The sequence below is a fragment of the Stenella coeruleoalba genome (assembly GCF_951394435.1).
Source record: "Stenella coeruleoalba genome assembly, chromosome: 14".
NCBI classification, from domain to species: Eukaryota; Metazoa; Chordata; class Mammalia; order Artiodactyla; family Delphinidae; genus Stenella; species Stenella coeruleoalba.
In genome coordinates, this window is record NC_137160.1 from 74,127,736 (window position 1) to 74,142,191 (window position 14,456).

At 41.0% G+C, this 14,456-nt stretch overlaps 1 protein-coding gene across 7 annotated transcripts in view; it reads right to left on the reverse strand.

The window, feature by feature from the left end:
* The window catches only part of HECTD4 (HECT domain E3 ubiquitin protein ligase 4), a 190,556-nt gene that overhangs the window by 66,180 nt on the left and 109,920 nt on the right, over positions 1 to 14,456 (reverse strand). For all 7 annotated transcript variants that reach the window (XR_013831213.1, XM_079942071.1, XM_079942069.1 and 4 more), the window contains 12 exons: positions 13,663 to 13,809; positions 12,795 to 12,979; positions 10,620 to 10,773; positions 9,216 to 9,496; positions 8,798 to 8,987; positions 7,754 to 7,835; positions 6,539 to 6,741; positions 5,700 to 5,835; positions 4,710 to 4,892; positions 4,079 to 4,243; positions 3,513 to 3,682; positions 2,488 to 2,603 (listed from right to left, as the gene is read on the reverse strand). Coding sequence is in view for 6 of the 7 variants with exons in the window: in XM_079942071.1 (XP_079798197.1) it covers positions 2,488 to 2,603; positions 3,513 to 3,682; positions 4,079 to 4,243; positions 4,710 to 4,892; positions 5,700 to 5,835; positions 6,539 to 6,741; positions 7,754 to 7,835; positions 8,798 to 8,987; positions 9,216 to 9,496; positions 10,620 to 10,773; positions 12,795 to 12,979; positions 13,663 to 13,809 (2,012 nt within the window). In the remaining variant the exon portion in view is untranslated. The remainder of the gene's footprint in view (positions 1 to 2,487; positions 2,604 to 3,512; positions 3,683 to 4,078; positions 4,244 to 4,709; positions 4,893 to 5,699; positions 5,836 to 6,538; positions 6,742 to 7,753; positions 7,836 to 8,797; positions 8,988 to 9,215; positions 9,497 to 10,619; positions 10,774 to 12,794; positions 12,980 to 13,662; positions 13,810 to 14,456) is intronic.

Here is a 14,456-nt window from a genome sequence, read left to right on the forward strand (position 1 = left end):
ACCAGTGAAGCCCTGTTTTTGTTTTTGTTTAAATACAGGTAAATGACTCAGGAATCAGCAAACTTGGATATCTACATTTAACCTCAGAGTTCTTTCTGATAATCTAATAAGTGAGTTATTAAGGACTGTTGCACTTGACATAGGACAGTATTTTAGAATATAAATCGCTAATGTATAAGCTCATAGTCTTCTCTTTTGTAAAAATTAGTAAGAACTTCCCCCATGTTTCTTTCCAACTCCTTCTTACCACAGGGTTCTTTTCCACAGAAAAAAATGGGTTAGTGGGTTATTATTAAAACCATTTGCTCTAAATTATTACAATTCCTGGCTTGTACATTAAGTACCAAAGTTAATTTCACAGAGTAAGACCCCTTTATTCCATAAAATATATAAAAGATACCCAGAAAGAGTCCTATAGAATAGTAAGTGATTCATTCAGCAAGTTATATGCTTGCTAAAATCAGTCAAATAAGTCTTAGGATGCAATCTAAGCCAAGAATATTGAAAGCAGAGGCAGGGAACTACATACCGTAAGTACAAAAGTAAATTATAAGCAAGTATTTAGCATAAGTAAGTTCACCCAAGAAAGCAAGCTCCTTTTCTTTTGTTCTTTTTCCCTTTTCTTGGGGTCTCTCTGAGGTTTTTTTTTTTTAATATTTTATTTATTTATTTATTTGGTTGCACCAGGCCTTAGTTGTGGCAGGCAGCCTCCTTAGTTGTGGCACATGTGCTCCTCAGAGCTCACTGGCTCTTTAGTTGTGGCAGGACAACTCTTAGTTGTGGCATGCATGTGGGATCTAGCTCCCTGACCAGGGATCGAACCCAGGCCCCCTGCATTGGAGCATGGTGTCTTAACCACTGCGCCACCAGGGAAGTCCCTCTCTGAGGTTTTTTTTAACAGTTGTTGGCTCCAGAGAACCATGCTTATTAAGGGAAGGAGATTTGAGAAGTAAAACAGATATAGAATGAAGACAAAAAGTGAAAACAAACCAACAGAAATCACTGCCACATGAAAAAGGATAAAAATTTAAGGACAGAAAAGAGATTAGAGAGTTACTGAAAAAAAGCAAACAGCATGAGAGACAGTAAATAATATAGATAACAGAAATGACCAAAAAAAAAAAAAAAAGGATAAAACTAAAACCATTAGGGAAGGGAAGGATATCCACTTCTTCCTTACAGTTTATGAAAATGCTAGTAATAGAGCATTGGAGAAATGCTAATCTAATTGTGAACAATTACATTTACAGTGCTACTATGTCCTTGGGGATAAAGGGTAAATTTTCACTTAAAAAACACCCAGGCCAACTATCAATTTACAGGAAATTTGAGGACCAAAGGACACATTAAATGACACCACAGGATATAATCAGCAAAATCCAGACTGTGGGAAACTCTTCAACAAATAAGTTGCAAGGGAAGAAAAGATACTGAGGGGAATTTTTTAAAAAAGAGATTTAAAAGACAGCAATGAATTATAATAGATGAACTTTATTTGGATCCTGATTCAAATAAACAAATGTAAAAACAAGTATTACTTTATGAGAACATTAGGAAGTTGAACACTGACTAGATATTTAATAATATTAAAGAATTACTGTAAATTTTTGAGATGTGATACTGACATTGTAGTTATTTTAAGAGTCCTTATTTTTTTTTTTTTTTTTTTTTTTTTTTTTTGCGGTACGCGGGCCTCTCACCGCTGTGGCCTCTCCCGTCGCAGAGCACAAGCTCCGGACGCGCAGGCTCAGCGGCCATGGCTCACAGGCGCAGCCGCTCCGTGGCATGTGGGATCTTTCCGGACCGGGGCACGAACCCGCGTCCCCTGCATTGGCAGGCGGACTCTCAACCACTGCGCCACCAGGGAAGCCCAAGAGTCCTTATTTTTGACACACATACTAAATTATTTATGGATAAAATAAAGGAATATCTAAAAATCTGATTAAAAATAATCCAGGAGGGTGCAGCGTAGATGAAACAGGATTGGCTATGAGTTGATAACTGTTGAAACTAGATGATGGAAACGTGAGGGTTCATTATACTAGAAAAGTCTCTCTATTCTTGTATTTGTTTGAACTTTTCCATAAACACACACACACAAAGATGGATGTTAGTGCAAATTCTTGATTCTGAATTCAAATGTGGCCAATGACAATAGTCAGAAAGTATCTGCAGCTCTAAGGACAGCTCATACATAATTCTAATTGAGAAATAAAGGCAACTGATTAATATGAATGGGGAAAAGAAAACACTCTGACATAGTGGTCCTAAAGTTAAATTGAAAAATGCTGATTTCCTAGGTGGCATATACTGAAGGTTTTTATTTACATTTCTAGATCTGAAATGAAAGTAAATTGTGGTAAGTGTTGTGTTTAGAGTTCAGCTGTTGGATGTGTACATGAAAACATTAACATTCCATTATCAAATTATAAATGTGCTGACAAAACTTAAGACAATAGGGTAGAAAGGAAAGTAACAGGTACTTACCAGCACTGCATTCCTGGGCTACTAGGTTGAGAACTTCAACAGCTGCTGGACACTGCTGTATGAATTCTTCACAAAATAAGCTGTCTTCTAAAAGCTGGGCCATGACCAGGCATGCTCTTAATGTTAAAAGATTTACAATATTTCAAAGTCATCAATGGTCATTCTCTAAAAAGTCAACTGTGAAAAACATTTCAATCAATTTTATCCTCTAATTTAAACAAGGTTCAAACTCCCCATTCCTCTTGCTTTTTTTATGAGCTGGACTGGCTGGGAAGTATATAACTTCTCTTTTCCCCCGCATAGTAACTGCTGACACTGCGTGGACAATTGGAAAAGGGAAAAATGGCTGCCACCTCCCTAAATGAAGTCACCAAGTGCCAGGTGAGAAATCAGCACCATCTCTTAACAGCTCTTCCTAACCGGCGCTCCATGGGCAATATTAATGTTCTGGGAACAAGAGAGGTCCAAACGCTTGGGAAATCTGTATGCTGATCTCTCTCACCTAACTCAAAACACATATTAGAACTTTCTGACAAGCTTCATTGTCAAAAGAAACTTGCTGTTGTTTCATTGTAAACAAATGTATTTTCTTTCCAACTCCAGTACTTGCGAGCATTCCCTAATTTTCTCCTCAGCAGTCTGGAAAGCAGACGGACCAGATAGGTACTAACGTGGTCCGAACCACTTTAAAAAAGGCAAAGCTGCAGAAGAATTCCTGTGACAGGACAAAGTTCTTTAACCAAAGCAAATCAGTGGAGCCTTATGTATGTGCTCTATATATCAATCATATTTTGTTTATTTACTTTCTTAGGGAAACAGCTAAACTTTATTTCAAAGTGCAGAAACAGGGGAATGCAACAAAAACTGTAGTAAACATAGCACAAGAGGATAGTTTCTGTTACTCAGTTTGGCATGAAGTTCACGCTGCGGACCCACTAAGCCTGGTGCAGAGGGGCCCATGGAGGACCCCTGTCTCTGTGCCTGCACCACCTCAGCACATTAGGGGATCTTTGGAGGGTGCTCACCTTGTTCTTATTTCAGCCAGGAGCCGAACGACTGCCATCACAGGAGCTGACCCATCTCCTGTTGCAGGAAGTGAGGTATGAATAGAGAGACTTCCCTCCTGAGGAAGCAACATGGACTGGACTGCCTGTACTACCTTCTCAGTAATGGACAGTTTATGAAGAGGCAATGCCTGATGGCGGTGGGGGGAGGGGCATGGCAAAAAGTTAAATTCAAGTAGTTAGTTTATAAGAAATGAGGGTGTTATTATCATCTGGAGTTAATTCTCAAAATTTCAGTTAAAAAGAATCAAATCACCATACAGAATTGCAAGCTAGACCCAAACAATTAAACATACAATACACTGTGGAATATTCCAAACCAAAGAAATGAATTTTGTCATCCAGGTAAAAATTTCCACACAAATGTTACTATTAAATGATTATGCCCAATAGGTAAATACACGTCACAAGCAAAATTTAAGAAAACCAAGTATTTGTGCTTCTGTACTGTGTATGTGCATATTACTCATTACAGTACGGTTACCATCTGCAGTAACATTTTAAGATGCATTTAAAAATCACCTTACCTCTGATCTTGGAACACAAAGTCTAGACAATGGAATAGTCAGTGTGTCTGATGCTTGCGACGTCTTTCTACAGTCTATGGGTGGGAATTTGACTGTAGCTATACCTTCCTGTTCATTGATAGAAGCCACTACTCCAACGCTTCCTGATATTCCTCTACCTAAAACCTAGAGACACAGAGGGATTAGCACTACCTACCAGCTCTGATGGTGTGAGCAATTATCTGATGTGACAAGTGGGAAGAGGAAACTTACAGCTGTCATTACCGGCATTACAGTAATAGTTTCTTATAACGCAGATACCAAGCCCTGAACATGAGTTAAAATAATAGGTCCTAAAACCTTACATCGAGGTGATCACAATATGATACAAATTCACACTTTCAATTCTAAAATACTGCCAATATTACCACCACCACAGGACACAAGTATTGTAGTTAACATTACACGGTATTGTACTAATATCTGACTAATCGGCAGCATAGTGTGGATTAGAAGCCACGAGTTTCTTAGCTTAAAGGAACAAGGATTTTTGTCCAACTGGGTGGATGATACTTGTCTTACAAATGAGCAATTAATCAATGGACTTATATACAGGGGAAAGCGATGACTTGGGAAAATGGTGGCTGGTTACCTGAACCTCAGACCCTATCTTGATTGTCTCTTTGAAGCCTCCAAGTGCACACAGTGCAGCGACAGCCTGGCGGGCGATTCTCTGAAGTTTGGCGAGTTTTCTGCCACTACTGCTGCCATTTTCCAGAATGCTTTCTGCATATTTCCCCAATTGTGGAATGTACATCAGCGCACGAGACAGAACCTAAGTGTAAGAAGCAGCCCATGCAGTGGGAGATAAAGCTCTGGTTGTTTTGATACTAAGCATGATGCAGTGTCTACAACAGTGCCTGGGTCCCATGTGCTAAAGGAACTCTGGATATGAGAGGGGTGAAATAATTATCAGGTATGACCACTGACATTCTTAGCACATCTGCCTTACGTGATTGGACAGAACTGGAAATACACAACCTCAAAATATGGGAGAATCAAACACTGTTAATAAAACCCCTAAACTAAAGCAAAAATTTATTTGCAGGAAAACCATAACAGCATACTACCTACATCCCAACACCCAAGTACCTTTAGGACACGTTATAAGGTGTTCATATCACGAATGACTGGGAAAAGGGAAATTGATTACCAAACCCTAGTTTTCAGGAAACTGAACTATTGTTTGTAAAGATGAATTACTGACAGAGCACTCAGGGAGTGTAAACCACACAGAGGCCTCCTTGGGACTTAGTAAGTACACTTAACAAATCCAATAAAGCAAGGCCGCATGATTTCCTCATGTTAGTACCAATCGAATACAAGCAAGAAGGAGAAACAAGGAGTGCCATTCTTTTCCTGAGAACACTAGCCTGCCTTCCGTGAAATCAGAACTGGCAGTGAAAGGGGATGTGGGTTAACAGAGTTGAAGCTACTGAATCAAAGCAAATTTCAGGGGAAATACAGTTAACAAGTATATCTGGCCAGTTTGGGAACTCTCTCTTTGTTAGAATGTCCTTTGCTAGAACAGAACATTAACTTCTGTCTTGCTTCCTGTTTTAAGCAGCAACAGCGTACTAGCCTTCTCTGCTGTCGTGGTCCATATCTGAGCAGCATTTGACTCAGGCGCCATCAGCAAGCTGTGAAGCAAGGCGATCACTTCTGCGGCCATGCTGTTTGCCACATGCCCACTGATGAAAGGTCGGACAGGGTCGGTCCTGCAAGTGTCAACAGGGAAAAGTGTCAGTGCCCAGTGATGGTGAATAAGGCAGATGAGTGGCTTCAGGCTTGGCACCAGATGCAAACATTTTCTAGTTATAAATACTGGAAAAAGTGCGTTTCAGTGACTCCCATTCTTTCTGGTAACTGAAGAAGCCTTGGAAACAATGGACCTCAAACCTTTAACTGTATAAACCATTGTGATCAAGGAAAGGACCTACACTACATCTGCCTCTGGCTGGCAAGCACAGAACCTCACACAAACTTCCCAGGGGCAACACACATTTATCTTTCCTCCAACTAGAAAGAAGCTTCTGTGTACAGTTGGGATGGTGACAAGTATCGTTTGGATGAAGTAAAGGCAGCAAGGACAGTTTACTATTTCTGCTACTCAAAAAAACTATAGCTGGTGTTCCTGGTGGTGGCCTTTCTCAAAAAAAAAACAATCCTCCAGCCACAGATGTCCACTCAGCTCGGAGGGCCTCCCTATTTGTCCCTCACAACCTCGGATCCACCTGGATGGTCATCACTTTCTGACTTGACTTTGAGAACAACTACTACAACGGATGGGTATTTTAAGCCCTCAGTCCTCATTTCCAGCAGGTCAAGGGGAGGATATAAAATTAAAACCCTCAAAACAAATCCTTTACAAAGTAAGTCTGAGAAGAGTGCAGACAGCTTCCACCCTGTGAAAGGTTTTACCTGGCAAGTTCAGAGTTCCTCTCTCTGCAAATGGAAGTTTGGGCGGTTTTCTTCTTGTCCCCTGTGGACAGTCCACTCACAGTCTCTGGGTTGAGCGATTCCACGGGTGGCCCAACGCTGACGATGAGGCCTGACTGTGCCCACTTGGTTGCTTTTCGCAGAGCAGCTGCCGCCTCTTCTGTAATCACCTCACAGCAGCCACCCTGGGGATCAGATTGAAGACATTCATATTCTTTTTGCTCTTCTCAGCACTATACTTTAAAAAATCTGTTTCCCCTAATCCAGGCTCATTTTTATAAATTCATATATTAAAATATTATATGTAGAAAGTTAAATCTCCACAAACATCCTTTGTCCTCATCCAGTCAGAGATCACTGTTAGTCCTCTAGAATTTTTTCCATGCAGATTCTGACATACATAATCATAGGCCACGCTACGCAGTTTTGATTTCTTTTTTATCAGTTATCAAAACATCATGAATTGTGATCATTGATATGAACCTGATACCATAAAATATCATGAATATCCATGTCTATATATTTAGACCTACCTGATTATTTTTATAGTTGTACAGTATTTCATTATATGAATGTAATAATTTCTTTAACAAATCCCCTATTTATGGGTACACAGATTCTATTTTGTTTTTTACAAACAGAACTGCCAAGGACAGGCTTGTCTCTGGATACTTGAAAATGCCTATTTACCCTCACCTTGGCAATAATGGGTACCATCGATCTTAACATTATCAGTGCGACAGGTAAAGATGATACACTACTATTGTTTTATTACCTCCCTTTAATTATTTATCGTGTAATCTGTGAACATGAGCATAATTTTTATATTTTCACGGGCTTTTTTGTCTTTATTTCTTATTATCTATTATTATTACTCTTTTAACCTTTCACCCTATGGTCACTTTTTTTTTTTTTTTTGATCACTTTTAAAGTATTTTTAGGCTGTAGAACTTTCTTAACAGAGCTAAGAAAATTTCTAGGTCAAAACCAAGAGTTCTCTTCTACATTTTAACATTAATGATACACTGATTTTGACTAGTTCTCTTGAAAATGGCCTCAGTTAAGCCACTGTCTTCAATTTCTCACCCTGTGGTAACTTGAAATTAAAAAAAAAAATTTCTCCTGAAAACCTGAAGCCTGGCATATGTTCTTCGACTGTGGGTCTTGGCGGAGCGGGTTCCTTCATATTGGGGTTACCTTTGTCATGTCTCGGTCCATTTTCACGACTTTCTCCATGTTGGCACCAGTACCAAGTCGGAAGGGCCGTCCTTCTGAGCTACTAAAATGGGAAGGCAGAGAGAGGCAATGAGTTTACAGGCATGGTCACAGGTTGGGGAGGCCTCAGTGAGTGACCTAAATCCCAAAGTGAGGGGATTTTAAGAACAGCCTGGATTGCTGCCTTGGTGTGAATGACTGGATCTTCCTTTCTAATAATTCAGCTCCCCCTGCCCCCTAAACCTGGCTCTCAAAAAAATCTTTCACCAAATTTGTACTATGACGTTTCACAGTGCCCAGGAATGTTCCTTGGAAGTTTCTTCATCTATGTGCTGACTTGCCCTGACCACACTTAGTAGTGCTTTCGGTTGCCATGATGGCAGACAAGGGATCCAATTATGAGGATGACACCATCATTCAATCATTTATTTGAAGAGAGGACTCTTCCATCTGAGACATAAACACCTCTCCTAAATTCCCTTGTGCTCTGTGGGATCTTCTCGTTGTCCTGGATTCCACTGACAGGGTCCTGTAGATTTGTAAACTTTGGACAGTAATTATATATTTTTACTTCCTTGTTGAGCAATCATACCATTCATCCTTCGATTAAATAAAGCTATAAAAAAGTTTCTTATTTCTTCACCTCACAGTCAATGGTATCCCTAAATTTACTGATGGCTGAAGGATGCCAATAACTAACTGAAAACCAAGCTGCATTATTCCTTCTCAAAGCCCAGGTCACACTATAGACTCCTCGTAGGACACAAATGATACATTCTCAACAGGATTTTCACTCTGTTGGGTCTGGAGAGACAGTACCTTTGGGTTCTGCATCAGAGGGACCTGCATTTATATTTCAGCTCTGCCTCAGTTTCTCCATATGTAATGACAGGGATGATAGTAACATTGATTACCTCTTAGGGGTGTTAAGAGGGCTGAGACAGTTGATACCTGTAAGGGGCTTACTCAGCACAGTGCCTGCGACATGGCTAGTGCTTGATGGCATATAGCTATTACAATCATCACCTTAGTAATGGTTGGAGAACTTCATGGGATGACTGGTCTTCACGCTTGTGGATAAAGATAGAGAGCTTGCCATCCACTGCTTCACTCTCTTCTCCAGGGTCTTTATCTCCTTTTAAGGAACTCTTGGGGCTGATTTTTGTCAACGTGGTGTCAGGTTCGGAAGCGGTTGGAGAAAGGACTGTCTGACATCCTTTAAGCAAACAAAAAAATTGCGAAGTTGTTTGTGCGGCTCCCCTGTATAAGGAAAGCACTGGCTTTGGAATCTCTCTTCCTCCCTCTCTCCCGCTCGTCCCTTCTCCGCTCTCTCTCCCTTTTATCACAGGAAGCACAGCTGCAGTTGTGGACAAGGGAAAGCTCGGTCTGACCGCTCAGGAAGTGAGCGCCTCAGTGACAGTCTTCCGTCCAGGAGGCTACTCACCTGGGACCACGTAATCTGCTAGCTTTGCTAAGAGCAACGAGGCGATCTTGGACGCTGGGTCGCTGGGATCCTCTTGCTCGCTGTTTAGGGAGGGGACAGAATAGCTCCAGGGTGGGAGCTCCACATTCCCACAGTCTTCTACGCTCATCAGCGGGAGTGCCGCCCGGCACAGCTGAAGAATGATAAGAACCAGCTTTGGGGACGGGCGTTGGTCAAGCAGCAGGGAGAGGAGTTTGGACACACAAGCTGGCTGGCTCAGGATGGCTTTACCTATGTGACTCCTGCAAAAGGAGGAAGAAAAGGTCCACAATGCTGAGAATGTTATCTACAGAAATTCAGAAGCAGAAGTTCCCTAGATGAGGTTGAACAAACTGATGACTTCATATTTAATGAGGAAGACACAGATTTGGCAATACGTTTTTATGAAGGAGAATTAAGGGTTTTTGTAAACATCCGATGAAAGCTCATAATTGACCAATAATACTTTAAAAGATTTTTGAATATTTTCTGATACTTGATGTTTATTTAATTGAGATCCTATAGTTCAGCACGATTCACAGAACACCAAGACTTAGAAACCCAAGCTAGGAGGCTTTTAGTTTAGTCTTTTATTCCTTTTTAAGAAGTGCTTCAAGACCAGAGATCATACAGTGTTGTACTGGCCTCAAGAGTCTGGGATCTGCCACAGCTGAACGTGTTACATTTCAGCAGAAACCAAAGAATAAGCATCCTATGTGGACAAGCTTTTGTGGGCCTCACAGCTCACACATGATTAAACCTCCACAGAGTATCTTCTTTTAAAGACACAGCATGAGAAGGCGAATTAATTACAGGTCCTGGCTGATTATCCTTTAATCTTCCTATAATGAAGGTAAAGTAGTTTGGTTACTGAATGCAATTGTATTGACTCAAAAGGTTAGCAGCTGTTGCCAGTCAAGTATTGAAGCAAATGATAATATGTTATTTTATGATGTAGATATTCACCTAAATAATTTTCTTATTTTGGAACTAAATGCTATTTTTCAGTGACTTCATCCTCTGCTATTTTTCTTGATGCAGGAGCATATCAGGATGGCCTAGTAAGATGTTTCTAAAGACAACCACCCGCAAAGGAAGCCAAATCACTCAGAGGAAAAGCCACCTCCTCCCACAGCTCCAGCCAGGCCTTCCTTTTTTTTTTTTTTTTTTTTTTTTGCGGTACGCGGGCCTCTCACTGTTGTGGTCTCTCCTGTTGCGGAGCACAGGCTCCGGACGCGCAGGCTCAGCAGCCATGGCTCACAGGCCTAGCCGCTCTGCGGCATGTGGGATCTTCCTGGACCAGGGCACAAACCCGTGTCCCCTGCATCGGCAGGCGGACTCTTAACCACTGTGCCACCAGGGAAGCCCCAGCTGGGCCTTCCTTACCTCGAGAGGTCATTGAGAAGACTCAGGACGTCCTGGAGGGCATCGTTCCCGGCAGCCTGGTTGCCACAGCTCTCTGTCGCTCGGGCGAGGTGGTTAGTGAGAAGGCTGGACACCTGACGGGCCAGACCTGAGTGCACAGCGTCTGTGGAGCCGCCTTCAGAGTGCAAGAAAGGAGAAGCACAGTGAAAGCTCCAGGAAGGCATGGCGAGTCTGCAGGTGTGGTGAGCCTGCATTAAAGCCCTCCCTTCGCCCAATTTTCCTTTAACCTGCTCAGTATTTCATTAGCCATCCAATTAGTGTCTCCTCATTAGATAACAACTGAACATAAACAAGGTAACAGTAACTTGAGAAATGATTCAGTGTTGGGGAAAGACATTCCTCTTAATTAAAACTGAATATAATTCATCCACACAAAACCCAGAAACATACTTTGATTGACAGGCAAGAATCACTATTTTGCTGTGATGAAAATATCTTGATTTTTTTTTTTTTTTAGTGAGGTACAGTTTATGTACAATATAAGTTACAGGTGTATAACACAGTGACTCGTAATTTTTAAAGGTTGTACTCCATTCATAGTTATTATATAATATTGGCTATATTCCCTATGTTGTACAATATACCCTCGTAGCTTATTTTTTACACAATAGTTTGTACTGCTTAGTCCCCTACCCCTATAGTGCCCCTCCCCGCCCCTCTTCCCACTGGTAGCCACTAGCTTGCCCTCTATATCTGCGAGTCTGTTTCTGTTTTGGAAAACGTCTTGATGTTTAACTCACACCCTACCTCTTCTCAAACACAATAAAAGACACTTTGGGGTCTTTCTATTTTCATTGTAGTTCCAGAGCCTTCCCCAAACATCTCTCGTAAAGGCCACAAAAATTATTTGCCATTTACTGTTCATTCTACCTAGAAGTCTTCTTTATCCTTCAAGAAGAACTCACATGTCACCTTCTTTGGGGAGCTTTGCCTGATCCCTAGCACAGTTGGTCTGTAGGGACCTCTATGCTCCCATAGCACTTTGTGTGCACCTTGATCATGGCATTGATTGCCCGGTAATTATTTGTTCATTGGTCTATTTCCCCCACTGGACCATATATATATATATATATATATATATTTTTTTTTTTTTTTTACATGGATCATCACAGCATCTTTATTTTTAATTGGACCATATTTTTTAAGGTGAGGAACGATGCCTTATTCATCTTATGCCTGGCTCTCAGGACAATAAGACACAGAGTGAATGAATAAATAAACAAGCTATATACCTGGGATACTATGGAGAAGTTATCCTTCAAGTTTACTTTTTAAATTGGATTGGTGACTGAAAATATAATCTGAAAATAGCACCTCAGAAGTGCAACTGGAAAATCATTGCATAAAAATATTTATTCGGACACCGTTAGCAGTGTTGACAAAAAGGAAATGAAAGATGTCTTCAATTTCCTGGGGTTACTGTACTCCTTTCAGATGGTTATCGTTCCTCCCCACCCCCGCAGCTTTACTGAGGTATGATTAGCAAATAAAAATTGTATATATTCAGATTGTAGAACGTGAATTTTTTAAAAGGTGTACAACGTGATGATTTAATATGCATATACATTGTGAAATGATTACCACAATCAAGTTAGTGAATACATCCATCACCTCCCATAGTTACCTTTCTGTGTGTGTGGGAGGGTATAAGAACACAAGATTAATTCTCTCAGCAACTTTCAAGTATATATAAAGTATTATTAATTCTAATCACAATGCTGTACATTAGATCTCCAGAACTTATTCATCTTATAACTGAAAGTTTGTGCCTTTGAACAACATCTCCCCATTTCCCCCACCCCCTAACCGTGGCAACCACTGTTCTACTGTTTCTATGAGTTTGGCTTTTTTAGATTCCACATATAAGTGAGATGGCTGCAGTATTTGTCTTTCTGTGTCTGGCTTATTTTACTTAGCATAATGTCCTCCAGGTTAGGATACTCTTTACTGTCATAGAGTAGTAAATTTTCATAGAACCATGCCGATGAAGAGGCTCCCATGATAACATAATTGATTCAACCAATCTACTTATGTAATTTAATATAGCTTTTCTTTCCCCCATCCAGCACAAATACTTAATATTAACACATCAATAGAAGAAATCAATGAGCTCTAGAAAGGAATCCTGCTTCTCACCTTCTTCTTTTTCCCATTCAACACAGCGGTTGGCAAGCACCTGGAAGGCTGCCCAGGCCATGGTGGCCACCTTCTGCTTCTTGGTTTGTTTCTCACTGGAGCTGGACTCAGTCTGACTGCTCAAGCTACACAGTCGATCCATGAGCTGAACAAGGCCACTGCGCACCAGGCACTTCTCTTCACTCCTGGGCCAGGCAGAAAGGGTTGAATGAAAGAAATATAACTGATTAGCCCTTAGGAACTTCTCACTTAAGATTCAGGTTATCAAAGGGTCATAAAACATGTCAGTATAGTTTCTTGTCCACAACTTAGGATACCAATGTATAACTCAACATAGAAATTTTTTAGAATGAGTATTTTCCTTCATAAATAATGAACGTCAAGTTCTGGTTAGTTCGTATACAACAGCAAAGTAAAAATCGATGGAATCAACACAAGGTTACCATAATAGAAAAAAACTACATACTTTATCATAAGGGGATTCAAAGAATGACTTCATGAATTCTTGACATTTTCAAACTATTAATCAAGTAACTAAGAGAGGAAATAAATGTGCATAGGCAAAAAATTTTGCTCAGTATATAAATAATTTCCTAGGGACCTATTTCTTTCCTTCAAACTTCTCCATTTTGACACTGTAATATAATCCCTAATGGGGATCCACATTTGATCATGCAGGAACTCAACAATAAGGAATTTACATAGTAACTTTAAGTGTCTGTCAGGAGACAAGCTCATTTAATCAGAGTGATAGTGTCACTGGATAATCAAAACCAAAAAATCCAATTTTTTAATTAAAAAATATTTCTGTTTAATCAACTACATTGTGGTGTACCTTACGAACAATAGAAAGCATTTCCTTGCTTACCTGGTGTAAGGTATAGTACATAAGAGTCCGATGCTATTCGCACAAGCAATAGGGTAACGGGCGCACAAAGAGACAACAGAAGTCATGGTCTCGCCGAAGGCTTCCTGGACCTGCTCGACCATCCCACCACAGGTTAGTTCTTCAATTCTAGGGAACAGAACCAAAGCTCAGACTTCCTCAACCATGTCAAGAACGGTGATAGTGAACACAAGAGCAAGAGAGTTCTTCTGAGAAACCCAAGAGTGTCTAGATGAATCCAGAACTGAAGGAATCTTGGAGATCAGTGTTTCCCAAACTGCAGGATCACAGAAGACTGTTGGGCAGGATTTCTAAGTGTGCCTCAAAGACAACGCCCACACTCAAGAAAAGTCTGGGAGGGCTTCGCTGGTGGTGCAGTGGTTAAGCATCCGCCTGCCAATGCAGCGGACAGGGGTTCGACCCCTGGCCCAGGAAGATCCCACATGCCACGGAGCAGCTAAGCCCGTGCGCCACAACTACTGAGCGTGCGCTCTAGAGCCTCTGTGCCACAACTTCTGAAGCCCGTGCCCCTAGAGCCCATGCTCCACAACAAGAGAAGACACCACAATGAGAAGCCCGCGCACTGCAATGAAGAGTAGCCTCCGCCCGCCACAACTACAGAAAGCCCGTGTGCAGCAACGAAGACCCAACACAGCCAAAAAAAAGAGAAAAGTCTGGGAAATCCCACGTTAGGTAAAGGTAAGCTGGGTTCCTCACTGCAGGACTACTCAGAACCTTTTAAGGTTAAAGTCTTTCATATCTCTAGGAGCAAGAGA